The 26,838-nt window shown below is 53.7% G+C and overlaps 9 protein-coding genes across 10 annotated transcripts; 5 read left to right on the top strand and 4 right to left on the bottom strand.

Moving 5' to 3' along the window:
• Positions 1-60: 60 nt before the first annotated feature.
• On the bottom strand, positions 61-1,606 carry CKM354_000859600 (uncharacterized protein; the record flags this gene model as incomplete). The annotated part of the gene is made up of 5 exons (XM_044803981.1): positions 61-534; positions 586-737; positions 796-955; positions 1,008-1,215; positions 1,284-1,606. The coding sequence occupies 5 exons, from the start codon at positions 1,604-1,606 to the stop codon at positions 61-63; spliced, it is 1,317 nt and encodes a 438-aa protein (XP_044659916.1).
• A 1,456-nt stretch (positions 1,607-3,062) lies between these two features.
• CKM354_000859700 (uncharacterized protein) lies at positions 3,063-3,896 on the bottom strand (the record flags this gene model as incomplete). The annotated part of the gene is made up of 2 exons (XM_044803982.1): positions 3,063-3,523; positions 3,605-3,896. 2 exons carry the CDS (start codon positions 3,894-3,896, stop codon positions 3,063-3,065), a joined length of 753 nt encoding a protein of 250 aa, XP_044659917.1.
• Positions 3,897-5,596: 1,700 nt separating this feature from the next.
• Positions 5,597-7,453, top strand: CKM354_000859800 (uncharacterized protein; the record flags this gene model as incomplete). Its single annotated transcript, XM_044803983.1, has 7 exons — positions 5,597-5,823; positions 5,877-5,970; positions 6,041-6,113; positions 6,166-6,267; positions 6,320-6,469; positions 6,524-6,765; positions 6,821-7,453. The coding sequence occupies 7 exons, from the start codon at positions 5,597-5,599 to the stop codon at positions 7,451-7,453; spliced, it is 1,521 nt and encodes a 506-aa protein (XP_044659918.1).
• Positions 7,454-9,424: 1,971 nt separating this feature from the next.
• On the bottom strand, positions 9,425-11,082 carry CKM354_000859900 (uncharacterized protein; the record flags this gene model as incomplete). Its single annotated transcript, XM_044803984.1, has 3 exons — positions 9,425-9,847; positions 9,898-10,585; positions 10,655-11,082. The coding sequence occupies 3 exons, from the start codon at positions 11,080-11,082 to the stop codon at positions 9,425-9,427; spliced, it is 1,539 nt and encodes a 512-aa protein (XP_044659919.1).
• Positions 11,083-19,936: 8,854 nt separating this feature from the next.
• CKM354_000860000 (uncharacterized protein) lies at positions 19,937-20,698 on the top strand (the record flags this gene model as incomplete). Its single annotated transcript, XM_044803985.1, has 1 exon — positions 19,937-20,698. The coding sequence occupies one exon, from the start codon at positions 19,937-19,939 to the stop codon at positions 20,696-20,698; it is 762 nt and encodes a 253-aa protein (XP_044659920.1).
• Positions 20,699-20,957: 259 nt separating this feature from the next.
• Positions 20,958-21,548, bottom strand: CKM354_000860100 (uncharacterized protein; the record flags this gene model as incomplete). The annotated part of the gene is made up of 1 exon (XM_044803986.1): positions 20,958-21,548. One exon carries the CDS (start codon positions 21,546-21,548, stop codon positions 20,958-20,960), a length of 591 nt encoding a protein of 196 aa, XP_044659921.1.
• A 640-nt stretch (positions 21,549-22,188) lies between these two features.
• Positions 22,189-24,066, top strand: CKM354_000860200 (uncharacterized protein; the record flags this gene model as incomplete). Its single annotated transcript, XM_044803987.1, has 1 exon — positions 22,189-24,066. The coding sequence occupies one exon, from the start codon at positions 22,189-22,191 to the stop codon at positions 24,064-24,066; it is 1,878 nt and encodes a 625-aa protein (XP_044659922.1).
• A 441-nt stretch (positions 24,067-24,507) lies between these two features.
• CKM354_000860300 (uncharacterized protein) lies at positions 24,508-25,119 on the top strand (the record flags this gene model as incomplete). 2 transcript variants are annotated; one of them, XM_044803988.1, is made up of 1 exon in its annotated part: positions 24,508-25,119. In XM_044803988.1, one exon carries the CDS (start codon positions 24,508-24,510, stop codon positions 25,117-25,119), a length of 612 nt encoding a protein of 203 aa, XP_044659923.1. The 2 variants fall into 2 exon arrangements, with proteins under 2 accessions (XP_044659923.1, XP_044659924.1); XM_044803989.1 differs by having other exon boundaries at positions 24,568-25,119.
• Positions 25,120-25,442: 323 nt separating this feature from the next.
• Positions 25,443-26,705, top strand: CKM354_000860400 (uncharacterized protein; the record flags this gene model as incomplete). The annotated part of the gene is made up of 1 exon (XM_044803990.1): positions 25,443-26,705. The coding sequence occupies one exon, from the start codon at positions 25,443-25,445 to the stop codon at positions 26,703-26,705; it is 1,263 nt and encodes a 420-aa protein (XP_044659925.1).
• Between the last annotated feature and the right edge of the window lie 133 nt (positions 26,706-26,838).

Raw genomic sequence — 26,838 nt, forward strand, 5'->3', positions numbered from 1 at the left:
CAAATAGCGACTTTTGCGATCAAACAAACATAACAGCACACAACACTAAAGCCCAGGTGATCAAAGATGACACTTCAAAAACCCCTTTGGGAATCCCTGTCTCACCTCGCTCCAGCTCGTATTGCTCGCCGTCGAATCAGGATCGTATCCCGCCGTACCCAAAATCTTCTGAATCTGCCGCTTACGGATTCCAACATTCGATCCTTCGAACAAAGGCAAGCATAGCGCATCATCCATCATGAGACCGTACGGTTGTTCAACATCGTACGCCGTAACTCCGACTGCTTGCATAGCTTCCAAGACACATTGAATCGCCGTCTCGGAGCCATAAACTTTTGCTTGATAGGCGAGTTCGGCTTCGCCGGTTTTGTCGAGATAGTCGCAAGCTTTCCAGGTTAGGTAACGGGTTGTTTCGAGGCGCATCTTCATGCTAATGAGGAGGTCTGCGACGCTTTGGTATTCGATTGTGGGGCGGGAGCCACCGCGCTTTTCGGTTGTGACGATTTTGAGGGTGTGTTCGAAGCAGGATCTCATCTGGTATGGTGGGTTAGCTGGTGTTTGCTATGGTGTGGCAGAATTACTGACCAGTCCAGCAGCACCGGCGCCGACCAACGCGGCAGACTCAGTGAAAGCGGCGACGTTGACAATGGCACCTTTGCCGGGATTCGCAAGAATGTTCTTGATTGGGACACGGAAGTTGGTGAAGTGAGTACGTGGTCCGGAATGGGCCTTGAATCCTACGTCCGCTTGTTAGTACCTGCTGACACGGCAGGCTTGTAAGTGAGAATCAGTTACCATGAGTTTCAATGTCACCTCCGACGCGGAAGGCATTGGCGTTCCTTGGGTCATCGAATTCTTTGCGGGTGATGACCACGATACCAATAGTGTCCGCCGGAGCACCTCGGGTACCAAAGCGACACACAAGGCAGAGAAGCTCGGGGCCTTGGAAGTCCCACTGAAGGAACAGGTCAGCTGCAGAGGCAAGGGACAAGTTTTGCTACACTTACGCCTCCACTGTTGGACGCCCAAATCTTTCCTCCGTTGATGATGACGTCTCCTCCTTCAATGCGTGCAAGGGTCTGCACACCTCGGCCACCTTCGTTCTGCAGCCAATTGGCCGATCCAGTGGGCTCGGAGAAGCCGAGCGCGGCCAGAGGGGTTCCCTTACAGGTCAGGAAGGGCGTGATGAATTCTTTCTTCTGCTGCTCAGTACCACTGCAGTCTGTCAGTAGTTGACCTCAGGTCGCCACAGTGACAATTGCCAGATTCGGAGTGCAACTTACTACATGAAGATGGGAGCCAGTCCCAGGCCAACCACCAACCAAGTGATTGGCAGACTAGAGTCCTGCGCGAAGAACTCCTCGCATGCCAAGGCAACATCGACTAGACTCTTGCGAGTACCGCCGTATTCCTCCGGGATTTGCATCTTGATCCATCCGCCCTCGACCATTTGGCGATAAGCGTCCTTCGTGGCACGGAAGCGGTCGTACTGATTCGGTAGCTGAAGGTACTGTGCACGACATGGCGCAATCACCGTTTCAGCAAATTTGCGTGCGGAGGCCTTGAGAGCAGCCTGCTCTGGGGAAAGGGAGAAGTCGATAGTCATCTTGTAGGCGATCTGCTAGGAGGATGTCGCGTTGTGTCTGCAGAGACGAGATGTCGAATGAGTCTGTGAGGCACTCCTTCATCGTAATCGCACCAGTCTTTTATATGCTTGTCTTCGCCTCGTCGTCAATGACTTGTCCCTCACGACCACGACCTTCCCCTCTTTTGACCGGCGAGATAAGGAAAGTGAGCTGTCGTGTAGCGAACCATTCCCTGCGATGCTGGGTCGAGAAAGTCATCTCATATCATTTCGCATTTGCGCGTTGACGTACCGTAGATCACCGGGAGCCTATGGCCGGTTCAGTCGGTGAAAGCTTCCTGAGTCGAGTTAAGTCCAGCCAAGGCCGACTTCTGCTCGGACAGAAGTCCGAATTGCATGCTCAGGGCCAGCCTTGTTAGGGCACGAGCGCAAGTACGGAGATGTAACATATCAATGTCGCCGGCCCGAGTGTCTGGTGTCTTTGCGTGAATTGCTATTGGTTCGTTCGAAATGTCTTTCCCTTTAGGGACGAGTGCCTAGAATGCCCTTGCGCTCAGGTCGTGAAAGAGACTGTACCAATGAACGTCATACCTTTGTTGAATTCTACCACTCTCGCTGAAGACATCATGAATTGGGAGAATCGCAAGGCACAGGCCAGCAAGACGTGGTTCTGGAACAGTGAAAGGCGCCGAGCAGTATAGTTCGGACCAAAAATCATGCGTGCATCCAGGAGGTCGATGTGCGCTCTACGTTTGGCCCAACGGCTACCGTCACCTTTATCGAGATGCTGGTCGGCGAGGGCCTCGTTGCACATGCAATTACTACAGAAAGTATGACGCTCACTGATTGTATTAGTCGCTCAGTCCAATCAGGAAGCTCGAGATCGATAAGAACGAACCCTCGCGATGCCAGCTATAAGCTTCCTATCATGGAAGGCGTTCGGTGGCCTTGAGTAGAACGATTGAGTGAGTAGCCTCTCTCACGGAGATGCGGAGCGATAGGCATGCGAGCGGGCATTCGCTGACGTTTGATCAAGGGGGACGCGGCACAGGGGTCCGGGATGCGAAGTCGAATATTATCATCCAAATAGAGCCTGCATAGAACGACGATGACGAGCTACTCCTTGTGCATTTAGATGCGAGAGTGTTATCGGGCTGTGTCGATGACGGTTGCGATCGATCCCGAGGAGGCATATTGGTGGAGTCTGTTCGAGCGCAACATGTGCGAAGGACAGGGAGCATGCGCTTGACAATGGTTTTGCCAATTTTATCCGAGCTCATGCCAAAGGTGTTGACCAAAACAGTGTACAAATCTGCAATTGCCACGGAAGAGTAATGGCGTCCCATGAATCGGACTTGTATTTTGAACAGACCTTTCCCAGTTTATCCGGCCTGTGGCTGCTTCCGAAAACGGCGGCTTACTCGAGACACGTGCTGCTTTGTGTATCTGGCGCGAATCTGGGCTGCAATGTAGTTCTTCATCTCCTTTTCTTGCCAAGCTCAGCCTGCTGTTGCAGCTTTAAACCCTCGGCGATCCTGCTATACGATTCAAACAAGATCCAGAACGGGATCAGCACCCATAGCGCACCGTTGAAGAAGACCAGATAGATCCACTTGTACATGAAGTTGTCCGTGACCAGATTCGGCGACCCAGTCAACCATTCTGGCGCGAAAGTCATGAAGCCTCCGTACAGCTCTCCAGTAGCCAGGACTGTCATCCAGAACCAAGCGTCTGCTGACTGCTTGCGCAGCTTGTGGCAGATCATGACAGCTATTGGTCCAGCAAGGAAGACAGTCAGCAGTTCGAGGCTGATGACTGTGAGATCACTGCCGCCCCATCGCTTGTCTGCTTTCGCATATTCCCTCCACAAAGCAGCGAAGGGATTCGTGCCATAGTCTGAGCCGTAGACGCGATCACTGCGTCCCAAGAAGAATATATCTGGAATCAAAAATCATGAGCATAAGGCAATTCCACAGGGATGAGTCTTGTTGGCTTCGAGCCCAAGGCAGAGCAGCTTACCAGGCGGAAGGTACGGACTTGCGAGTATCGACCCGCCACTGGGAGAAATCTTGTCGACGAGGTCGGCAACATTCGCGTAACTGAAGAAGCAATTGTACAGGTAGGAGCCTTCCAGAATGAAGTGAATCAAGGCGTCGAAGGCATGCCACACGAAGAGGACGCGTATCTTGGCAGATGCATTTCTTGGAAGAAGGGCAAGAGAGGTGGCGTATGCTGCTGCCAGGATAGCGACAGTCGCGCCCAGAGACAATACGGTCGTCGTGCTGATGAGCGTGGGGGCTTGGCTGTCCATTTTGCTGGTTCAATGCGTGTATTGATGCATTGGGAAGACGACGCGAGGTGCAAGCTGACGCGAACCCTCGGCTGCCAAGCCCTATGGCCGATCTTCGTCCACAGTGGTCCTGTCAAAACGGGCATGCGAAGGGCGCAGGAGAAGTGTATTTTAGTCCATCTTTTACCATCACAATTCATCTCTTCCTCACTTCACACCCCGATACAGGCGGCCTTCAAAAGCTCAGAGGTGTCGTGCTCAAGCCTGTGCTCGGATCCGGTTCGCGAGACGTCAGCTCAAGAGGATACATTGCAATGGATCGCGAACCAGGAGACTTCTCGCCAACCAGGCACTTGGACACGCTGCGCGCCCTCTGATGAACGCACAATCTTCTTAGATCCATCACTCCGCCGTCGAACGCCATCATCCGAGCCGAGAGCTACCTGTGTTTGGTGCATCGGAACGGACGCTGCTTGGAATCGAGCAAAACGAGTACACCCAGCCGTGATATGCCTACGCGGTGCATCGTTTGCTTCGAGGCTATCCCAGGCTAATCTCAACAGAGGAGGTCGGCTTGGTGGCGGAGGTTGGCAGCGCCCGCTCCCCTCTATGGTGGGCTGGGCACGGATCCGATGATTCCGTCTCGGAGGTTCCGAAAGCTTACCTACCATACTGACTTCTGGCTCACAGCTTCCACAAAACGTCGATGGAGTGCATGGCCTTCCATTTGACCGCAGCCACAATGTTACATCGACGTCCTGACAGAGCGTTTACTGATCATCAAGTCGGCGCTTATGCAGAGGCAGGATCGAGCTGCTACGGCCGAGTGGTATATGCTGCTGAAGAAGTAACGACAAATCTCTGGCCAAAGGAACAATGTGTATTTTCCAGCACCGCGAGTGTGTGCAAAAGCATGAGCAAAGCCACTGCTGGCTCTCTCCCAATGTACCTCTAGAGCGTTTCGCCAAGGCACGGAGTACGATCTGTTCTTGTTCCAAGTCCGGATGAAATATTTGCCTGAATCTGCTGCATTGAGGAAAACAAGGCTTGCAACAGCGGAGGAATGTCCTCCTAGTCCGCTGTCAACGTCCACATCTGCAGCCTCTCAGCAGCCACATATCGGTACCACGCCACAACATCTTCACAGGCTGCACCGATCTCCAGAGACATCGCTTCCGGTCCCGACGAGGACTTATGTTCGATGTTCGCCAAGTTACACCGACAGCTGTAGTCGATCTTGGCCATGCCTGGACGCGTCGATGAATATGGGGCCCCAGACTTTTGAGTTGAACTAATGCTATGTTCGACCAGCTTTAGCGATATGCGAGCCATTGGAAGGCCAGACGCACGGCCGGAAGTCTGCACACGTGGATTTTCTCTGCTTGCATGGGAGCTGCTAGCATCAGAAACACGCTAGAAGACACGAAGTGATCTCTTCTATGCCTCGTATGCTCTAGGCCAATGTCCTAGCCGCGGGGCTGGGTGGCATGCTAGAATGCTTAATTCGCTCGGAAAGTGTCGCCTCTGGTTCGAGAGCATCTAGCGAATGGTGGCGGCCAGGACTATTCTTGCTGCACGTATAACGCCTCCAGATGGCGCTGCCAATGGAGCAGATAGGGCAGCATGCTGCCGTATCACTGATATAAAGCCCATCATGATTGTCCCCCTCGTCACTCGATCAAGGTCACTCGTCTCAGATCTCTTCTCCCATTCAACCAATCATGGCCACCACCATTGTCAATCAAGATATGGGTCACTCCAGCTCCGGCGATGTGACACCCATTCGCGAGAAGACCGATGTCGCCTACATCGAGAAGGCTGATGTTGATGCCGTTAGCAACGACATTCCATACATCGATCCTGAGAAGCAGCGAAAGCTGGTTCGCAAGATCGACTGGCATGTCTTGCCCCTGGTCATGCTGCTCTACCTCAACTCCTTCATCGACCGGTACGTCTCGCGATCAGAATTTTTGATGGCGGCCAATACTCATGATTGATCAGAGTCAACATCGGCAACGCACGTCTCTATGGTCTCGAAGCGGATCTTGGAATGCAGGGCAACCAATTTCAGATTGCTGTATCAATTCTCTTCGTCGTAAGTATAGCCAGCGCATGCAAAACCGCGAAGAGGAAACAGTCACTGACTGAGGTCCACCGTTCAACAGACATACGTTATCTTCGAACTTCCTAGCAACTTGGTCATGAAGAAATACGTTCGTCCCTCGAGATGGATTGCTTGTGAGTGAGGAGAGATCACAATCGGAGATATGATCACTGAACGAGGACATAGCTATCACAATGGGTTGGGGTCTGGTCGCCACATTCTCTGGCTTTACCCAGTCGTACGCGGGCCTTCTTGTCTGCAGACTGCTTCTCGGAGCCACAGAAGCTGGTATGTGACTCGAAACCAAGCACGATCGACAGCTTCGGCTAACAACTGGCAGGTCTGTTCCCCGGCATGGTGGTCTACTTGACCTTCTTCTACACCAAGAACGAACTTGCACTCCGCACGGCGTACCTCTTCGTCTCCGCAGCCATTGCTGGTTCGATCGGAGGTCTTCTCGCTTACGGAATTGGTTTCATGGACGGTCTCGGTATGTACTCGCCTCAGTTTTACAGGCGTTGTCATGTTACTAATGAATGAACAGCTGGATACTCTGGCTGGAGATGGATCTTGATCATCGAAGGTCTCCCAACGATCATCCTCGCTGTAGTCTGCTGGTTCTACCTCGCCGATGATGCCAACAATGCCTACTTCTTGAACGCGGAGGAGCGTGAACTGGTCGGTCTTCGCCAGAAGGCTCAGACAGGCGTTACGGAGCACTTCGACTGGGCAGACTCCAGGAAGGCTCTCATGGACTGGAAGACCTACGCGTTCTCGGTCTCACAAGTAAGTGCAGCCACAGGGAAGCACACTCTAGTCCCGTCCGCTAACACTCAAACAGTTCGTGAATGCATGCATGCTTTACTCATACAGCACCTTCTTGCCGACCATTATTCTTCAAATCATGCCCGATGCCGGACGCGCAATCACTCAACTTCTCACAATGCCTTGCTATTTTGCGGGAGCCCTGACATACGTATGTCTGGCCTGGCTGTCCGACAAATTGCAACTCCGTGGTCCCATCGCCGCCTCCGCTGGTGCTGTCTCCGTCATCGGCTACGGCGTTCTTCTCAGCAACGGTGCACCAGGCGTCCTCTACTTCGGTTGCTTCCTCGTAGCTACTGGCATCTACGTCGCTCTTGGTCTCAACATCGCCTGGCTCAACACCAACAACCCTCGCTATGGCAAGCGTACAACTGCCTCCGGCACGCAAATCATGTTGGGCAACATTGCCGGCACTGTGGCTCCTTTCTTGTACCCAACTCAGGATAAGCCTCGCTTCATCAAGGGTCACTCTATCAACCTGGCCTTGGTAGCGCTCGGCGTGATCGTCTTTGCATCTCTTCACCTATACTTTGCGTGGGAGAACAAGCAGAGGAAGGCAGGCAAGCGCGACCACAAGATGGAAGGCAAGACTGAGGAGGAAGTTCTTGCTATGGGTGATGAGAATCCAAGATTCATGTATACGACTTAGAGTGCTTATCAGGCAGAATATACCCACGTAGCTGAGTTTCCGGCAGGCCCCTGCGGCGCTGTTGCGCCCCTTCTTTATACCAGGAAGCACAGAACTCTTTACATTCCCAGAAGGCGAGCTGAATTTCGCGATCGCTTCCAGTAGAGAAAGCCTAATCTCCGAGAATTAGTTACAGCGACTTTCCAGCCGTCGCTACCATTGGTAGACGGAAAATCTCCATTTCCCCAGAGAAAGGCATAGTAGAATGGCTAATTTAACGCCATTTCCCTCATTAGGCATCCTGATCTCTGAATCATCGAAGGCTTCACTGCTACCTTGCTTGGAGACCATTCAGATCATGCCGCGATGCATCAATCGGAACACGACTACATACATCTCTCTCCAATACTCTCAACATGAAAAGCAGGCAGGCATTCTTCTATTGCTGTGCTTTGAGACAATCCTGAATTCGGAGTGGACATGAGTCTTGCCAAGCTCACCCATTGTATCGGATGGGCTCTGTTTCCATTCTAGATTCGTACGATTCTCAGAATCAATGTCTATCTCGATTGGAGCGCCGGCAGCCTGTACGGCAGCCTTGCACCGTTCCAATAACGGGAAGCATAAGTAAGCTTCCATCTCAATGCTTCCGAAAAACAGCTACGGGTTGTCTTACTGCTGGGCTTGCACTGAAGCTGATATTGGAGTCCATAGAATTGATACCAGATCCACCTCAAATCACGGTGTGACCTTTGCTTCCGGTTCAGTGTCTGTGCTACTCTCTAGATCCATTCTAATCCCGCAGCAGATACTGAGGGCATTCATAGCAGCTCTCAGGTCTGCAATTTTCAAGAAGCACGTGCAAGCTTCCAGATCTATGCTTGCAGCAGACAGCCTGGAGTCTTCTCATTGCTGAGCGTTCAGCTGAGATCTTTGATTGGAGTCGACGGAAAGTTGCCTCACTCACCTCAAATCCCATGTGATTCGATCTTCCATTCTCGTTCTCCAGATTGTGTCTGGTCTTCGACCAGACACTGATGGCATGAACAGCGGCTTACAGGTCTGCAATCTTGGAGAAGCATGGGCAAGCTTCCAGTTCCATGCTTGTGGGAATCGGCTGGGGATGTCCACATCGCTGGCCTCTCAAACGAATCCTGATATCGGAGTCAACCATGGCTTGCAAGATACACCTGGGAATTCATGTGATTTGTTCCTCCATTCATGTTCTTCATATCATTGCTGATCTCAACCAAAATCCTGATGGCGTACTGAGGAGCTTCCATTCGGGCAGGTTTCAAGAGGCACAAGCAAGTTCCGATTCCGTTCTTCTGGACGACAGCCAGGGGTTTTCTGATTCGTGGGCTCTGTGACAAATCCTGATATTGGAGTCAGCGAATTTTCTACCGTATTCACGCCGAATTTCATATGACTTGTTCTACCAATCCAGAATTTCTCCTGCTCTCCAAATGATTTCTGATCCTCAATCGCACGTTGAGGGGATGCATGGCAGCTTTCAAATATGCCAATCTTGAGAAGCGCAGACTACACTCCGCTACTATGCTTGCTGTAGATCGCCGAGCATTTCCATCTTGCTGCGCTCTGAGACACATTCTGATATTGGAGTCAGCGGAGTTTCTGCCATATTCATCTCAAATTTCATGTGACTTTTTCTTCCAATGCAGAATTGCTCCAGCTCTCCAAATTACTTCCGATACTGGATCCCACATCGAGGGCATGCACAGCGGCCTCCAAACCTGCGATATTAGAGCGACATAGGCAGAAGACCACTTCAATGGCCAAATCTCACCACTTTTACAAGGGAAAACAAGTGGGCTGAGGCCACCAGGACAACATATTTTCTCCAAGTGCCATTTCAAAACACCTTTCTATCGCAACTACAAACGTCAATTGCCGGCCAGCCGTGCCCGCGAGGGCGCGGAACTGGCATTTTCAGCAGAAACAAGCAGCAAAACCACCCCAAAAAACACTCACTCAAGCATTCTCCATCTCGTCCTCCTCGAAGTCGAATTCGTCGCCGTCACCCTCGCCGGCTCCGCGCGTCTTGAAGATTGGAGACTCTGAGCGGTACTCCGATGTGCCTCTGCCGGCATCGTCCTCATCCTCGCCCTCGCTCTCCTCCGACTCGTACTGGAAGGGGCCAGCTTTCTTGAGAACCGTTGGTCTCAGGGCTGGGTGTACGCCCCTCAGCTCCTCCGGGACATCCGAGCGCGCTTCCTCTGCCTCCTCCACTGCACTCTCAGCCATTGCGGCTGCACGGCGAGCCTCGTAGTAGGCGTCTTTTGGCTCGAGAGTGATGCTGTCCCATGGGTAGTCTTCGCTGTAGACGTGGACGTGCAAGAAGTGGGTGACCGGGTACTGGTTGAGGTCGAGGGCCGAGTTGCTCTTCTTGAGTGGCTACATTATATTAGCAGTGAATGCGTGATCAAAGTGAAGGTGAAACTTACCAGGATCCACTGCTTGACGTCCTCCTTGATTTCGGACAGGCGATGCTCGACACAAGCCATGCCCTTGCCAGTCATCGGGAAGCGAGCGTGGAAGCTCAGCTGCAGCATCTTGCGGTCGAGATATGTGTCACCGCCCTTGCAGATAGCGTTGCAGAAGGCCCAGCCACCGTCTTTGGCGTGGTGAGTGCGGTCAGAGGCCATCAAATCGCAGACCCAGTGACGGAAGATGGTCACTGCGATCCACATCATGATGTCGTTGCCATACGAGGCGCGAGACACGTTGTCCTTGTCGCCAGGCTTGAACTCGCGCAGGAGCATGGAGGGGTAGTATGAGGCCAGGTATCTCGAGGAGTCGCTCACTGTCTTCTTGACCCACTCGCCCTTCTTTCTCAGCAGCTCAACTACCTCATCTGGAAGAGATCCGTTGACCAGAGCAGCTTGCACGTGATCGGTGTTGTATTGACCGGCGGAGTGAATGAGTGCTTCTTTGAAGATGGCGCGGGACTTGACGCGAGAGGCAAACCCGAGCCAGGCGGTCGGGTTGTCAGCAATGGCCTTGTAGAGGGTCTGTCCGGCGCCCAGCAAGGTAGCCTCGATCGGCTTGCTGACGATGCGGACGCAGTCGAGATTCTCGGCCACGATGGTCGCCTGGAAGGCGGTGGCGAGGAGTTTGGCGAGGCCATCTTCCCTGAAAGCACGAGTCAGTGAGTTCGCAGCTGAGTTGTGTAGCAGCCGGAGCTGGATGGGAAGAGCTTACTGAGAGTCACCAAGATCAATCGGCTGATTGTAGAAGGCGCCCAGCACGAGGTCGTGCGCCAGCACAATCGGGTTAGGCTCACGGCCGTTCTCCAACTCGAGTCCGAGGCCAGTGGGTGCGCCTGGTACAGGGCGTCCATTGGGATCGAGAGGCACCGCCTGAAGGACGTAGGTCAAGTTCTGATCCTCCTCGTCGATGTATGGGTTCTCAGCCAGCACGAGCTTGTGACGGATCAAGACTCCCCTCCTGTGCGCTGCATTGTTCAGCTGAGCGGCGTAGTCCTCACTGAGAAGCTCGCGCATGACGGACGACGAGTTCTTGAGGACGCCGCTGTGCAGCTGGTACTGGCGACTGCCGGAGAGCGAGATGCGGACATCGCCGTCGGCGAACTGGGGGAAGGACTGGCCTGTTGGGTCTGGCTGGTCCATGACGGTGGTCGGTCGGGAGTGCGCGGTGTGTGAGAGGAGAGGGCGTGTGGAAGGTGTGTGGGTTGGTGTTGTGATGGAAGCGGTGGTTGTCGTGGAAGAAGAAGAAAAGGCGGAGGGTGGACGGTGAAGGGTGAACAAGAAAATCAGGCAGCGCGGCGGAAGTTTGTGACTGAGTGGCGCAAATGAAGCTTGAACGCGCGGGAAAGGAAACACCCACCTGTTTTCTACTCACTTCCCTTTCACAGGCCTTTTGCGTCCTTGCGTGCCCCGTGAAAACATGCCTGCTTGCTCGTGCAGTGCTTGAGACTGTCATAAACAAGGCGGCGCCCCTATTTCTTTGTGCCATGTCCGCTGACGAAATACCCATCAGCTGCAGCAGCAGAAGGCAGGACAGTAGGCAGGTCGCGCTCAGCATCAGATGCTGGTGCAGAAGGATGAGCTTATGGGGTTGCGAGTACCGCATAAATACGGCGGTCTCCATGTTTTCCTGTGCCATTGCCGCCAGCATTATAGACACTTGCTGGGTTGCAGCAGAATGCGAGCCAGCAGAACGACCGCGGTCGATGTCAGCGCTCGGTGCAAAAACACTTGCTTGCGCAGCGCTCATGACCGTCACAAAGACCGTGCTGTCCATGAACGTCTGCGTAATGCTCGCGAGCCAAAAATCCATGTGCTGGTCTGCAGCAGAAGGCGGCGCAGCAAAAAGTCATCTTAGAAACAACGTACTCTGCAAAAGGACTGACTTGTGCAGTGCTCATGGCCGTCACAAAAACAGTAGCTTCCACAGATTCCCGTGCCATTATCGCCAGCAAAATGGACATTTGGTTGACTGCAGTAAAAGGGTGATCAGCAAAAGCGCGGCACCCAGCCGATATCAACAGCTGGTGGTGCAAAAAATTTGTGTTCGAACAGCAAAACTCTAAGTCTTTCCCAAGGACTCGAGGGAAATCCAATGCTACTAGAGAGTGCGGTGCCGGCCGTTCTACTAGATCATGGCGAGAGGATTCTTTGTTACATGTCACAGGGAGCACGGGACCCAAGACTTACCGTTACTACGAATTCCACCATTATGCCAATCCGCCATTATCGGAGACGGGGCGAGAGTGACCGAAGTTTTGTGGCTTATAACTCTTAAGTCAGACAGGGTCCATCCGCCTTTGCGTAGAAAACCGGTCTCCACGGCGGTCTGACGGCTGAACACGCTCTCTCTGAGTTGGAGGAGGGAGGGAGCTGCATGAGTATCTTCATCAGACCATCAAACACGGTCGCAGGCCGCTGCATGGTCGTGTTTCAACGTGCTGGCAGCGAGTAGCGGACGAGAGGGGCGGAGTACGCTCGGCCGAGACGCCAGCCAGCTGTGGCTACAGCAAAGCCGCAAGACGGCTGCGAGCCAAAACGCAGCGGCACCAGTCATGCCTGCTGGCCAGCGCCCACTCATATGGCATTGGAGAAGAAGCACGAGAAGTCTGTGGATGTTTGCGTGCGACTCAGGGGCCCAGCGCACGGAATGGAACACTCGAGTCCACAGAGCGAGGATCGCAGCGGCTCTGAAAGCTCGACTTCAGCGGCACAGTGACATTGTCAGCACAGCCTTCAGCCTTCCTGATCAGGCGAAGGCAGACATTGACCGCACGCATGGATCTGGCGTAAGAGAGCGAGGCGCGATGCACATGCTGCCCTGCTGGGCAACTGGCATTCACAATCATGATTCGAGCGACGAAGCATGCGCAAGCTGTGGGTGTGCTTTTCCACTTGATGTCCCGACTGCGTCAAGGGCAATGAGTGTGCACGGCGGCATCGCACGAGACTGACATTCAGCGGCACAGCGAGAAGCTCGCGGCCACGAGTCCTTCAGATGCAGATAGCAACACGTCGCAGTGGGCAGCCCCTATTCGAGCTTCTCACTGAAACTGCGGCAAGGTGACCGGACGCGATCACAAATGGGTAGTCTCACGTGTAGCTCGTGCGACCTGTCTTGAGCCATTGCGCGAGACCTCCGCAACGTTCATGTCACGGTCTAATTCCGCGCAAATTCGGCGCAGGCAGCCAACAGCCCGCAGCGTGGAATTGACGGCCACCACTGAACATTCAGACATGGCAAACAGGCGCGGAGGCAGAGTATCGCGTCTACAACATGCTGATGGCACTCGTCTCGCAGCTGCTGCCACCGCATGTTTCGTAGCATGTCCACCGCAAGGAGAGCAATGGCCGCCAAGCCTCGCATCACCGCCGTCACCCCAGCGGAACGATGACCCAAAGGTCTGCCGGATAGCTGTCGCCGTGGTGATTTTGCAGCAACAAGCCATCATTGGCCAGCTCAGGTGGTTGCCAGGTATTGCCGCTAGCGCCGTGTTGATTACGCGAGCCCCTCTCTTACTATAAGTACAGGCTCATCCTCTGCTTCTTCCTTCCCTTTCCCTTTTTAGGCAACTCGCACCCCCTGTCTTCGACAGCTGGTCCGGCTTGGGAGGTGTTTGGCACTGGCCATCTCTGGGTACAGCAAGCATTGCACAACGCGAGCTGGACTCTGTGGGCGGTAAGACCACACAGGCACAATTTTTGATGGCACTCTCGACAGTCAACCTTCGTGGTTGGCGTCAAACTCTTTCATCGTTGCTGTGGCCGATGGCCATGGCTCGGAGAAGAAGCTCTTCCTCTGTCTGCCCTCAGTGACTCCAGTCTATCTTTGTGCCTTGCTGTCGACGTGGTGACAATCTGTTGTGATGCCCCTGTCGCGTCGTCTGTCGCGGCTGTGGTGAGCGCCAGCACGCTCGACAGCGCTGAGGCGAAGCACCAGGTAGCCCTCGTAGACATGATGAAGCCAATACTCGTGTTGATATCTGCCTCAATGTGCTGTGCTATCGAGGTTGTCCTGCCCATAATCGCCACATGTCCCATGAGCGCACAACAGCGTGCCCGACAGTAAAACCGCGCCCGCGGCTGGTTGCGAGCAGGCGTCTACAGCAGGTATCTCTGGTCGCCGCTGTCATGTTCACCGTGCAGTTCACCCTGTCGCGAAGGCCCTCGGGTCACTGATGACCTCCGCAGCCGGGCAGACTCCAGGCGGCCATCGCCAACGATGTGATCCTTCCTGAGCCCTGATGGCGGCAGCAGAGGCGGACGGCGAGACTTCAGGCATTCACGCTGTGAGCAGAATCCCATGGCCCAGCTATGCGCTGCACGTGGAGGACAAGATGGTAAAGAACAAAGAGACGGCCATGCTGAGACCTGGCGGGCGTGGCATCGTCAGGATCCGCGAGACCAGCAGCGCCAGCGACGATGGCAGACTTCAACGAAAGCGGCGGACTACAGCTCCATCATCTATCCTCGAGGATGCGTGGTATTAGATGCAGTCGAGATACCGAGCGTCCGGCACTGACACGTTCGCAGATGCGCGCCGCAATCTCCCTTACATGCCACGGGGTTTCACAGCTCTATCGGACGTGTCTCGACCCATCAGCCTACGAGAACCTCTCGAAAACACTTCCGATTGTCCCGCCGAGCGCTTTTGTCCAGGACGAGAGCGATCATTCGACCGAGCAACCTGATATGGCATGAGACAGTACGAGACGGACGAACAGGCACTCCGCCGCCAGCGCGGTAGGAGCACGGGCAGCTGAAAGAGGTGGCATTATCCGTGAACATGACAGCAGTCGAGCAGGAGGACAGTCTGCGGAGCGTGGCACTGGCCCATTGCAACACGATGCAACTTGGACCCGCCATCAGCGGCACCAGACAAACAGCCAGCGCAGCTTTGTCGAACGCCGAGGCGCGCTGTCTGCCACTGTTTCCACCGAGGGAGACTGGCGGCCGCAAGGACAAACGACACATCTCGGAAGCCAGAGCGCAGAGACACGCAGAGGCGGGCAGAGGGGAGGACATCGGTGCCTTCGAACATCAAGCTGGAACTCAATGAAGTCCAAGCGTGGATGCGGCCAACCACTGCAACACTCGCTGAGCACGTCGCAGAGCGAGAGCTGAATGGTGGAGGATGTATAACTCAGGCGGCTCCACTGTCTTGGCTGAGCGCTGCCGAGTAGACAAGATCCATATGTCGAGCAGCGATTCTCGTCTCACCAGGATAACACGCCGACACAAGATTGCGTCTCCACGTGGTCAGGAACTTATGGCGTGTATAGTCGCCTTTCCGAGAAGCCGCTTTGCTAGGAGTCGAAAGCGGCAAGCCGATCGTACGCGACCCCCAATGCTGCTCTGTCTACGCACTGCTGGGATACAGGCCGAGAATGATGCAGAGCAAGAGCAAGGGAGCAGGAGACGTATGCCTTGTGGGATACCGGCATACTGGCGGAGCGTCATAGCTGATACAAAGTCCATATGTCGAGCAGATGTACGCGTATATCAGCAAGGGCCAGGCAAAGGCGGTAGTGGCGATCCACATGCGCTTGAACTCTTGCGGCACCTAGGCTCTCTTCTCTTGGGCGTGGAAAGCATGAATGATGGAGGCTCCATGTTTCGATCTCACAACTCCAAGAAAGCACACTGAATAACCTGATGGGCGATGCCTGGATCCGCGCGGTCGCGCGATGCTCATTGACAACCTCGACAGGTGAGATCCCTTGCGAATCTGGTTAAAACGCGTATGGCGAGACTGCGACTTGGGATGTCATAGTCAAACAGAGTGACAGAGTGCTCATGCCAATGCTGGATCGCGTCAAGGCATTTCTGGTGTCCAGTCTTCCCAGTATCCTTTTGCAGAACTTTACAAGCCGGGCATGCTCAGGATCTGTGTCCTATGCTGGCCGACCAGAGAGCCGGAACGAGACGCATTCAAATACATCTGGCCTCTGTGTATACGCTTCTCTTCAGTCTCCATGCTCTCTGGCTGCGAGCGTGGTCCGCTGGGTCGCTGCAAGACTTTTCGCCGGGTTTGAGCGTAAAACGTTACCCGATATTGCTTTGCTGAGCGCTTCATCGCGATCAACTTGCGGTCTAGCCGCACTCGCTTCTACCAGCGCAATCGCATAAGCGCACCCGGTCCATCATATACAGGATCTTGACTCATGCGAATCACTTCCCAATCTTCCAAGTACACCCTGCTCTTGCCATCTTTTCCGCGCGGTGTGCAAGCAGGTCTTTGACTAGCACTGCCGGTGCACAGATACCGCTCTGGCAGTCTTGATATACAGTTCCTCCAGTATCTTATGGTGATGCCATTAGATATCAATCGCGGTCCGGAGTTCTGTAAGCGTATGCGCAGCCACGACGCGCTGCGCTGTGTCCGGCGATGGGCATGCCAGGAGGACGCCAGGACATGAAGCCGGAAAGTGGAGATGTGTCTCCATCTTGACTTGGCAGGCAGGATGCGCCCACCGGATCCGAAAAGAGCAGCCTCCCTTGCTCCAATGCTCTGTCGCACACGTACTTTTGCTCTTGCCATCATGGCTGATTGTACTTCTCCAACAGAGTTGCTGGCCATCTTTCTACTCTAGCTGGCCGTGTAGCCTGTATGTCGGACGCTTTGCTCGCTGCCCTGTAACGGCGATTCGGCGACGAGCCGTGCTACACCCGAAAGAAGAGGACATGGCATTGGCCTTGCTGTGTTGGCTATCCTGCTCCTCCTGATCAGAGGCTCAGCAACCTTAGAGTCTGCATGCCCGGACCCCATGATAATGGCCAGCCAGTGTGTTAAGCCGTCAATTGGACATCTCCTGTGGTCTCTCGTCCACCCTGCTGGCCGATTTCACCGCTGATGGTGTGCCGAGAGCGTCCTGACTTGGAGGCATATTGTCTGTCGTCGGCCAAGGCAAGCGTTGGGTGGATGCGATTCATTGCGTGTGCTGTATGGACGAGCCGCGCCACCCCCAGAAGATAACTACCTGGCAAAGGCCTTGCCATGTCAGGCGTTGTCCTCTTAACTATGGCTTCAGCGACCACAGATGCCGCATGTCCGAATGCCACCGATCATGGCTAATCAGAATATGAGGCCATCAGATGGGTTGTCCGCAGTTCCTCCGCCATGTTGTTGAATGAATCCACCGCCAATGCAATGTCGGGATGATCCTGCCGCGAGGCATATCGTCTGTCATCGACAAGAGTGCGAGAGTGCGAGTGGCCGGCTGATGCGGCCGCTCGGTTCTGCGATCTCGGGGACCTGGTGTTTCGTGGTGACAATGGCGGATCTTGGTCGTAGCTCGCCACGCAATCAGCAGGCTCTGGCGCAGGTTCGTCCTCATCACGATGTGATCAACCTATGCATTGTGGTGGTATTCGTTCTCGAGATTATGGGCGGCAGGGCGATGAGGGTAGTGGAGCGCTGGCTACCATGAGAGCGCGGGCACGAAGCCCTTACAGCTCCATGCCTGTGGATGGCTCTGGCGGCTCTCGATCATTGCTCGCAAGATCGTGAGCGGTCGGTATTGTCGCTGCTTCCTCCTCGCCACAATATTGTCCAGCTGCGCGCTATCGTGGTGTTCGTTTGGGAGAGGATGTATGTTGAGTCTCAAGGCGATTGTAGCGGCGTAGCGCTGGCTGCAATGAGACCACGGGCATGAAGCCGCAGCGACAAGACTGGACATCCTGCCACAAGAACCGGCGACGCAGGCTCGTGAGCGGTCGAGCTTGTCGCTGTTCGACCATCCGCACCACACGATGGTCTAGCCATGCGCTATGGTGGTGTTCGTTTGTGGGGGAAGCGTCCTGAGCGTCAAGACGATTTCGGCGGCGATGTGTCGATTGCCATGAGATCACGGCATGAAGCCGCCATTCAGGCTCGTGAGGAGTTGGTATCGTCGCAGTTCGTCCGTCTGCACCATAAGATGATCTAGCCGTGCGCTATGATGGTGTTCGTTTGCGAGGGCAGCGTATTGGGCGTCAAGGCGGTGGGGGCGGTGGATTACTGGCTGCCGTGAGACCACGGGCATGAAGCCGCCGCCCAGGCTCGTGAGGAGTTGATATCGTCACAGCACCTTCGTCCGGACCACAAGATGGTCTAGCTGTGCGCTATAGTGATGTTCGTTTGCGGGCGAAGCGTACTGGGCGTCAAGGCGATGGGGGCGATGGATCGCAGGCAGTCGTGAGCGAGCGATGTATCTCGTAGCAGCTTCGTCCTCAGCATGGGCCGGACCAGCGATGCGTTGCGGTGGCGCTCGTCGTCAAGAAGATGCGTACTCCATGTCAGAAGGATGGGTGTAGTGATGCGCTGGCTCCACAGCCATAAGATGAGCCCGCGGGCATCATGCTGCAACGACAAAGTATTTCCTGGGGACAAAGAGTGACTGCAGTGCTCACAGCTTGATGCCTACAGACCATCGCTCGGCACCGCTTTCAAATCGCTACTCCACAGCCACTTATGAGATGGTGAGGATGCCATTGGAGACCACACAGCTCTTGAGTCCTGCTCGTCGATCATGGGGCCAATTTTCGACCGTACCACACTTGCAATGCCAGCGGCCTTCGGCTAAGTGCATCGAGAAGTGCCTCAAATCATGCAGAACACTCCAGCCGCAACGACAAACTGACGACTCTACGTTGCCACAAAGAGGGCCACAGTGCTCACGGCTACCCAGTCTACGCTGACCGCTCCGTGCTACCTTCAGATTGCTACTCTAGATTGAGAATGCTCGGCGATGGCATACGGCGCTTGAGCCATTCTCATCCATCACCGAGCCAGTATTCGACGGGCCCACACTGAGATTTCCAGCAGCCTTCCGCTGGATGTATCAAGAAGCATCGCAGAGCACGCAAAAACAATGCCGCAATGATTGCTCAATGTTCACAGCTGACCACCGAGGAACCTCTCGCCGCGACTCCTTCTCATCATCGTCTATGTGTCTCTCACGCCGTCTAGACACATCGACTGACAGAAAGACCCTCACATCGTCCGCCTCCCGAACTCTAGAAACCGATCAATTCCGCGCCCGAACCCTCCGTCCAACATTCGTGCATCTCAAAAGATATCTGGCCGGCGGAGAAACAGCGGATCCACAAAACTCAACACAAAGAATACTGCGAAAGTGACCATGGGGCTGTCAAGGTCGTTGGCCTTGAACAAATTCCCCGGCAAAATCACAGGCCCGTGGTGACACCAGGTTGCACGAGCCGGTATTGACACGGTAGGATCTACAAGTGAGCAGGATAGGGGAGGGAGGTCAACAGTAGCGTCCGCCGATACACTGACATCCATGACAAGTCAATACCTACTTTTAGACACGCCATGATAATCCAGTACTGCAGAGACCCGAGACCTGATCTGCTCAGCTCGCGATTCGTGCCGTTGAAATCAACACAATCTCAACTATCGCTTATCCACTACCTCTCAAATGCGGACGAGCAGTCCATCGACCTCGAAAATCAACACTACAACATCTTTGGCGAAGAGAGATATTTGGCATTGCACAAACAATAGGACATCGAAATTCGGAGGTGGGAAGGCTACGTTCCTTGCTAGACATTTCGAAATACAAGGGCTCTGAGAGTTCTGATTCCTCCAGAAGAACTCTTACACGAGCGCCCACAACATGGAGCACGGCCGATTAGTAGGCCCGTAGGATGCTTTTCACATGAATTCAAATGATTCAAAGAGACAATAAACAAGCTGTCATGGCGTGCAAGTTGTGAATCACTACTTCCATGTCTACAGTAGTACTCGCATATGCAGAGGGTGGTAGAACTGTCTCGTGAAGTATGGTGTCTTATACGGGGCTTGAACCCAAGACACGCTCCCTTTTCCTAGACACTTCGAGCAGAGACAGTTCCAGTGCTCGCGATTGGAAGGTGAATGGAATACAAAACCCAAAGTGAACGCACGAAACAGCTCCAGCATCTTCGCCTCTTACACTTATTCTCAACACTCATACATTGACAAAGCCCAGCAAGCTCTCCTACGCACGCGAAAATGACAGTCAAGCACACTCTACACACATATGGCTGTCTACACTTCGCTCTCATCCCCATCACACCCACACCCACATCATCAGCCAGCACTACCACCCCCGACAACAACGAATCACCCAAAGACAAAGACTCCAACAAAACCCTCACCACATTCGACGCCCTCTGGCACAACCCCACAAACGTCCACATCACCACAACTCAATTCTGCGGAAAATCCAAATGCAAACTCCTCAACCCTCGGAAACTCCGCGCTCGAGCTCGACATAGTATCGATAATCTCGACAGCTACCTCTCTGATGCCGTGGAAAGATACACGGAACTCGGAATCGATTACCATAATATCCCTTTCCATGCTCGAGCAAGTATGAGCGAAGAAGAAATGTGTCGATTAGCGCATCAGCAATTCGGGATCGAAACTCGAGATTGGGAGGATGATGGGTTTTTTGAGAAGTGGATTGAATTACAGAGGAGGGTGAAAAGGGTGCGAGGGGAGTTGGAGGATTTAGATGAGGATTTGATTCAGCTTGTGAACTCTTGTAGGGGGTTGGTGGGGGAGATTGAAGGGATAATGCAGGAATTGGATTCGGGTACGAAGTTTTTGGAGTATTTGTGGTTGGAGCTTTGGGGTGGGTTTGATGGGGTTGGAATGGAGAAGGGGAAGGTTGTGGATAGGGTGGAGAGGTGGATTTTTGAGAAGTGGAGAGGGAGGATTGGGGGGCTGAAAGATAGGTTTTATGTTGGAGACGAGGAAGAGCAGCAGTGATGGGGAATCTGACTTTCTTCTGATACTGGTTGAACTCGGTAGAGAAATGATGGTTTCGCATATTTGTGTGACTTGGAAAATGAGAGGTAGAGAGTGAGAAGTGTTACAAGAAGAGAAGTACTTTCCGTTCCGTTAGGGCTGAACATCTGATCCACAGAGTCCGCCCAGTCATGTCATGTTTATGCTATGCTTATCGCTCAAACGCTCCATCTGAGGAAAATTCGTTGAAAGAGATAATGAATGCTCACCGGTCCACTTACTATATCATCGGCACGCCTCCAGGTCCCGTTGGTGCCCGGTCACGACGAGCCTGCGCACCCTTGAACCAGCGACGGCCAGTCTTGAATGCACCGACAGCGGCAGCCTTCTTGCGCTTCTGAATGAACCACCAGATCTTGAAGGCCACGAACGAGACGATGAGTAGAGCGAACAAGGTCAGGGCGATGATCATGTTGCGGTAGTGGATCTTGTAGGTGTGCAAGCTGGCTTTGACCTTTTCGAGCTCCTCGGTGGCGTTGTGGCTGTCGTTGCCTTTGATGCTCTTGGGTCGGTCACTGTCATTGTCATTGGAATTGGCCAATTTGGAGACAGTGGTTGGGTACGGGTAGTCCCAGGTTGCGCTGGAGCTTACGAGTGTTGCCATAGTGGTAGGAAGAATAGAGTCGATGGTTGGGGTAGAGCTCTTTGTCATGGACTTCTCGGTTAAGACTGGGGTTGGTGTCTTCTTTGGGGTCGGCTCTTCATCATCGTCATCAGCCTGAACAGCAGTTGCGGTAGGTCGTGGTTTGGTCTCTCGGACCGTGGTGAGAGGCTCGAACTCAGTGTCGTCCGAGTCGTCGAAGTCGTACATTTTTGGCGACATGTTTGCTGGTGAGGGAAGTGTAGTGAGTTGTGGATGCAGTTCTGTGTGTGTGCGTGAGTTGTGTCTTTACTGCCGGAGTAAAGTGTTGCTTTTGACTCGTTGCGGAGGAACTGTGGTGAAGAAGAGCATGGAAATGGCTCTGGGTTATAAGTTGGAGGCATTGTGAAGACTGAGAACAAAGAGTGAAAGAGGGCATCAGGCCATCGTGAATGGGCGCAGATGAATGTTCATTGTGCCGAGAAAGTGACAATGCAGTTCATTGTCTGCTGCTGTCCTCATTGTGGCAGCACCATTGTACGCTTGTAGATGGTGGAGAAGCGGAAGTGAAGGTCTCAGATCATCTTCACGACAATGCTTGGCAAGAGTCGGGCGCCAAGCACGACCCTGGCCGCTGGGCGGCGGAAATGCAGCCACGGGTCGCGGAGGAAGAGTGGACGTCAGGAGGAGATGATGATAAGACGGTTCGCGTGGTCGCACTGCACTGCACGCCTCCTCTCCGCCTCCCACGAACGACCCGCCAGGCAGAAGATGCGCAAGAGGCGGCGGCCATCTCTCACCGAACCTCCGAGCGCGTCGCAGGGCTGAGCAGGAGAGAGCGCGACGGGCGTTTCAAACTCAGTGGGCCACGATGCTGATTTCGGCCGCCTCGATTCACAACCGCCTCGTGCAGCTGGGCCTCGCCGTCGCCATCGGCCTCGCCCTCACCTTCGTCTTCCTCCCCACCCCCATCTCGCTGCGCCGCCATGTGGTCCGCCCGCACACCGCACCCACCTTCTCCATAGCGCCCCGACCGGACCATCCCATCGATACGCTGACGTCCCGTGCGGACCACGCGTACAAGGGTCTGTTGACCAGGGAGACAAAAACTGTCCACGATGCCGCCGAAGCATACCGTTCGCGTAGAGGACGTCAGCCACCGCCACTGTTTGACGTGTGGTTCCAGTTTGCCGCCAATTCTTCGGCCATCATAGTCGAGGAGTTCTTTGACCGCATTTACGATGATCTGGAGCCATTCTGGGGCGTTTCGCCCAAGCAGATCCGCGAGCAGGCTAGCGACTTCATTCACAGAATCTCCGTACGGAATGGCAACGCAACTGGCAGGACAGACATAGAGCGGAGAGAATGGATAGAGCTATGGACTGACATGGTGCGGAGCGTGGCGCCTCTCCTCCCAGACATGGACATCCCCATCAATGTCATGGACGAGAGCCGCATTGTCGTCCCATGGGAGGAGATCGATGGCTACATGTCCAAGGCGGAGCTGGCAAAGAAGATTGTTCCAGAAAGCGAGTTGAAGACAGATTTCAGTGGACTTCAGGCTGCGATTAAGGATATGGACAGACATCCTCCACCTGCTTTCGATGCAGGCTTCGAGGGCGAAGGTCCGTACTGGCGCCTCGCAGTCGTCGGCTGTCCACCAGAAAGCCCTGCGAGGAAGGTATATGAGGAGACAGACTTCTCCACCCCTCCTCCACTTTCTACGCAGAGCCCACCTAATACACTGGAGGGTTACGTACAGAACTGGACGTACGCTTGTTCGCCCTGTGACCATCCCGACCTACAGGGTCTGCACGGCACATTTGTCGAGCCCATCTCAATTGCGAACACAAAAAAGTTCTTTCCACTTTTCGGAGGATCAAAATTACCCATGAATAATGAAATATTGTTGCCACCCGCCATGTACTGGACTACGGACCCGTTCTACTCGGGTGGCAATGACCACGGAGGTGTGTGGGAAGACAAGAAGAACAAGCTCATCTGGCGTGGCTCGGCCAGTGGCGGGAGAAACAGGAAGGAGAACTGGACTCGTTTCCAACGTCACCGCTTCATTTCGATGTTGAACGCCACGAGTATCAAAGAACTCGAGCAAAAGTCGGAGCAGAAAGGCATCAACTTCGTATTGCCTGACAGCGACGCTTACAGCCTTACTGTTCAGAAGCCGGAGGCACCCGAGCATGCATTCAGCGACTGGGTTGATTCCTTTTCTGACGCAGCTGCTGTGCATCTGCTATGCTTTCCTGAAGATCCGCCAGGACCACACTGCACATATACTGACCACTACTTCTCAGTGGCCAAGGCCATGCCCATGAAACAGCAGTACAGCAACAAATATTTACCAGACATCGATGGCAACTCGTTCTCGGGACGATATCGCGGATTTTTGGGCTCGACCTCCCTTCCCATCAAAGCAACAATTTATCAAGAATGGCATGATTCTCGGCTGATACCATGGAAGCACTTCGTGCCGATGGACAACACTTTTATTGACATTTATGGCATTATGGAGTATTTTGTGGGTAATGAATTGCTCGGTTTGGCCGGGCACGACGACGTTGCGAGGAACATAGCATTGGAGGGTAAAGCATGGACAGAAAAGGTGCTCAGGAGGGAAGACATGAGCGTGTACGTACTACGCCTGCTGTTAGAATATGCGAGGATTTGTGACGATGATCGTGAGAGATTGGGCTGGACAGAATCACAGATCAGTGATGACGCTGTAACATAGATCGTGTACATTGGAGAAAGCAAGTTCTTGTATTCTTTCGAGGTCTTTCCCGGCCGTTTGCTCGCACTGGGATACCAGACGCAGAGCATTTCAGAAAATCAATCAACATTCTCGTCATCGATCCAACTTCCGGGCCTCTTGCCGACTGGCAGTCGAAGGACAAAGAAAACATCATGGCATTTACGCGGCGCTGGCGAGCATTGTTTGCGAGCTTATTCTTTGACAGCTATGAATAGAAGTCAGTCATCCCCACTTTTCATGAATAAAGAAAGCTGCCAGACAATTGGAGTGGTCTATATGGAAGTCATAGCCCTCAACGAGGTTTCGTAACAGTGCTCATCCAGGCCTCTTCGAACTTCACGTCTATCGCACGAGCTGGTCTCATAGCACACTTTCCGTCTATTACAGTCTGTTCCACTTTTTCATCGAGCGAAGCATAATATGCAAGTCAACGGTGCCACACACTCCCTCCGAAAGGCAGGACCCTCCATTTCCAAAGCAATGATTTCCGCTCCCCTGGAGCTCACGCAGGCCGTGAAGTCAGAACATACAGAACAGGTTTCGATCAGAAAGACTTCTCCTACTTCTCCTCCCCCATCATTTAAACCACAACTCCTCTCATCAGCACGAAAACCCAACCGGCCCCTTGTGGAATCCCCCACAGCAGACCGCCGCCACTCCCTCGAACTCATCCGCAACATCCGCTTAGAGATCGATGCCTTTCTCGACGACGTGAAAGATCACGGATATGTCCTCCGCGCTGACGAGTCAAAGATCGCCGACCGATTAGAAGAGCTCGAACACCGCGAGCATATTTTATCGCCAATTGCTGAGACGCCTGAAGTGCCCGGAGGTTTCAATCCTTTAACGCTGACATATAGTCTCCCGAAAGCGAATCTTGCGACCAAGCCGTATGCGTCTGTGTCGCTGGCATCGAGGAAGCTGGAACTTCCGGTAAGGAATCCGGCGAGAGAACGGCCGAGTAATGTCTGGAGGAATTTGGGGTCGAGGAAGTATTTATTTGTGGATGAGGGGAGGGTTGTGCGTAAGTAATATGGAATGTCAATTCCCAAATTCTGCTTTCCTGCTCTTATTCACATGCTAGTTGACCATTCTCACCTGTCTTCTCAAGCATGTGTTTTTCAGTGCAAGGCTCACTTGAGCCAACATCGAAGGGGTGTCAAGATCTCAACGCCTCACTGGCACACTGTTCAGTTCAACCACATGTCAACACATGCTCTCCATATTCCATATGATAAAGACATCTTCTTCCCGCATTCACTTGAGCCCACTCCCCACAAAATGCCCCATGGTATACCCCTTCCTCACCATGCCTCCCTTTCCTCTCCACTCTCACAACTGGCCTTCACGGCAGTATGGCTGCCAACGATGCCGTTAAAGAGGCGCCGTCCGCTTATGGCTTGCCCTCTCCCTACAACCCGCAAGGAACAAACATGGCGGGCATCGCGACAGCCACAGCAGTAAATACGGTATCGATGTGGCCGGTGACCACGATCGGGACATCGACCTCCTATGTACCTATCCCGACGAATTGTTGGGTAGTGGGCATGGAAACAACCTGTATTTCAAACCCGCCCCCTCCTCCGGCAGCGGTTGCTTCAACACCAGCTCCTGGAGTGGAGACCACGACAGCAACGGCAGTGCTCACACTGACATCGCATGGAACATCGAAGCCTTCGGCAACGAGCCCTTCTCCTGGTTCGCAAGCTTCCCCAACACAATCGACAGATCCCAGCTCGACAACACCTTCTCAGACCTCACCGCCACTCCCAGGTTTCACAGGAACGCCCGACGAAGGAGACTCAAGCGCTCGATCTCGCCAAATCGGCGTCGCTCTTGGAATATCTTTCGCTCTTCTCCTCGCCTTTCTCCTGATCTGGCTTTTCTTCGCCTGGAAAAACAAGCTCTGGCCTTTCAGAAAACCAGACGCCAGCAACGAAGAAGCAGCATTCCCCATGGAAAAGATCGATCGAAGCAACGACGCCCATTTGACCGGCGGTGCAGCGATCTTTCCCAGACGAAAGTCCCTGCGACCACAATCTCAGTCTTCTTCAACTCGAATCCGACCACCATCCTCGACGTATTCACAAGATCTCAATCTGGAAAAGAAGAATGAAGTGCCGTACGAAGCTTGGACAGATACGATGAGTAACGCAAGTCGAAACCAACCGCAGGCTACCAGAGACTTCATAGATGGGAGGGGTTCAGGGATCGAAGATGGATCTTCGTTCTCAGGACACAGACCTTTCTCCGGAAGCAGCTTCGATCCCATGCCTCCAACGCCACCACCGACCAGTCCTCTTCCACCGATTCCACTCGCAGCTGCTCTTCGCCAGCCGTTGACAGAGCGGCAGCGACGAAGCATGATCTACAGGTCGAACTTCCCAGACAGTCCTGTGATTGCACAAGAAAGGGGATTTGATCAGGGACCTTACCAGAATGGGATCTTCAACAACGACGCCAGAGAAAGTCATTGGAGTTTGCAGAGAATGGGGACTCCATCGCCAGTAGATGGGCCGTTTGACGAAGACATGAAGGTCCCGGGAAGTCCGCTTGACCGAGTCACGGGTTTCGAGTACCTATACTCGATGCCGAAGCATAGAGATAGTAGAGCCTGAGATGGAGTGCCGATTACCAGCTCGAATATCTTAGAAGACTTGTCGTTTGTTTCATCTGTACGAAGGCGGAATTCAAACATTTCAGATCGACATCGCGCTAACGTTATCGTTTTCCTCGCGTACGCATAAGCAT

This window comes from Cercospora kikuchii (assembly GCF_019650295.1).
Source record: "Cercospora kikuchii DNA, contig_00005, whole genome shotgun sequence".
In the NCBI taxonomy this organism is placed as follows: domain Eukaryota; kingdom Fungi; phylum Ascomycota; class Dothideomycetes; order Mycosphaerellales; family Mycosphaerellaceae; genus Cercospora; species Cercospora kikuchii.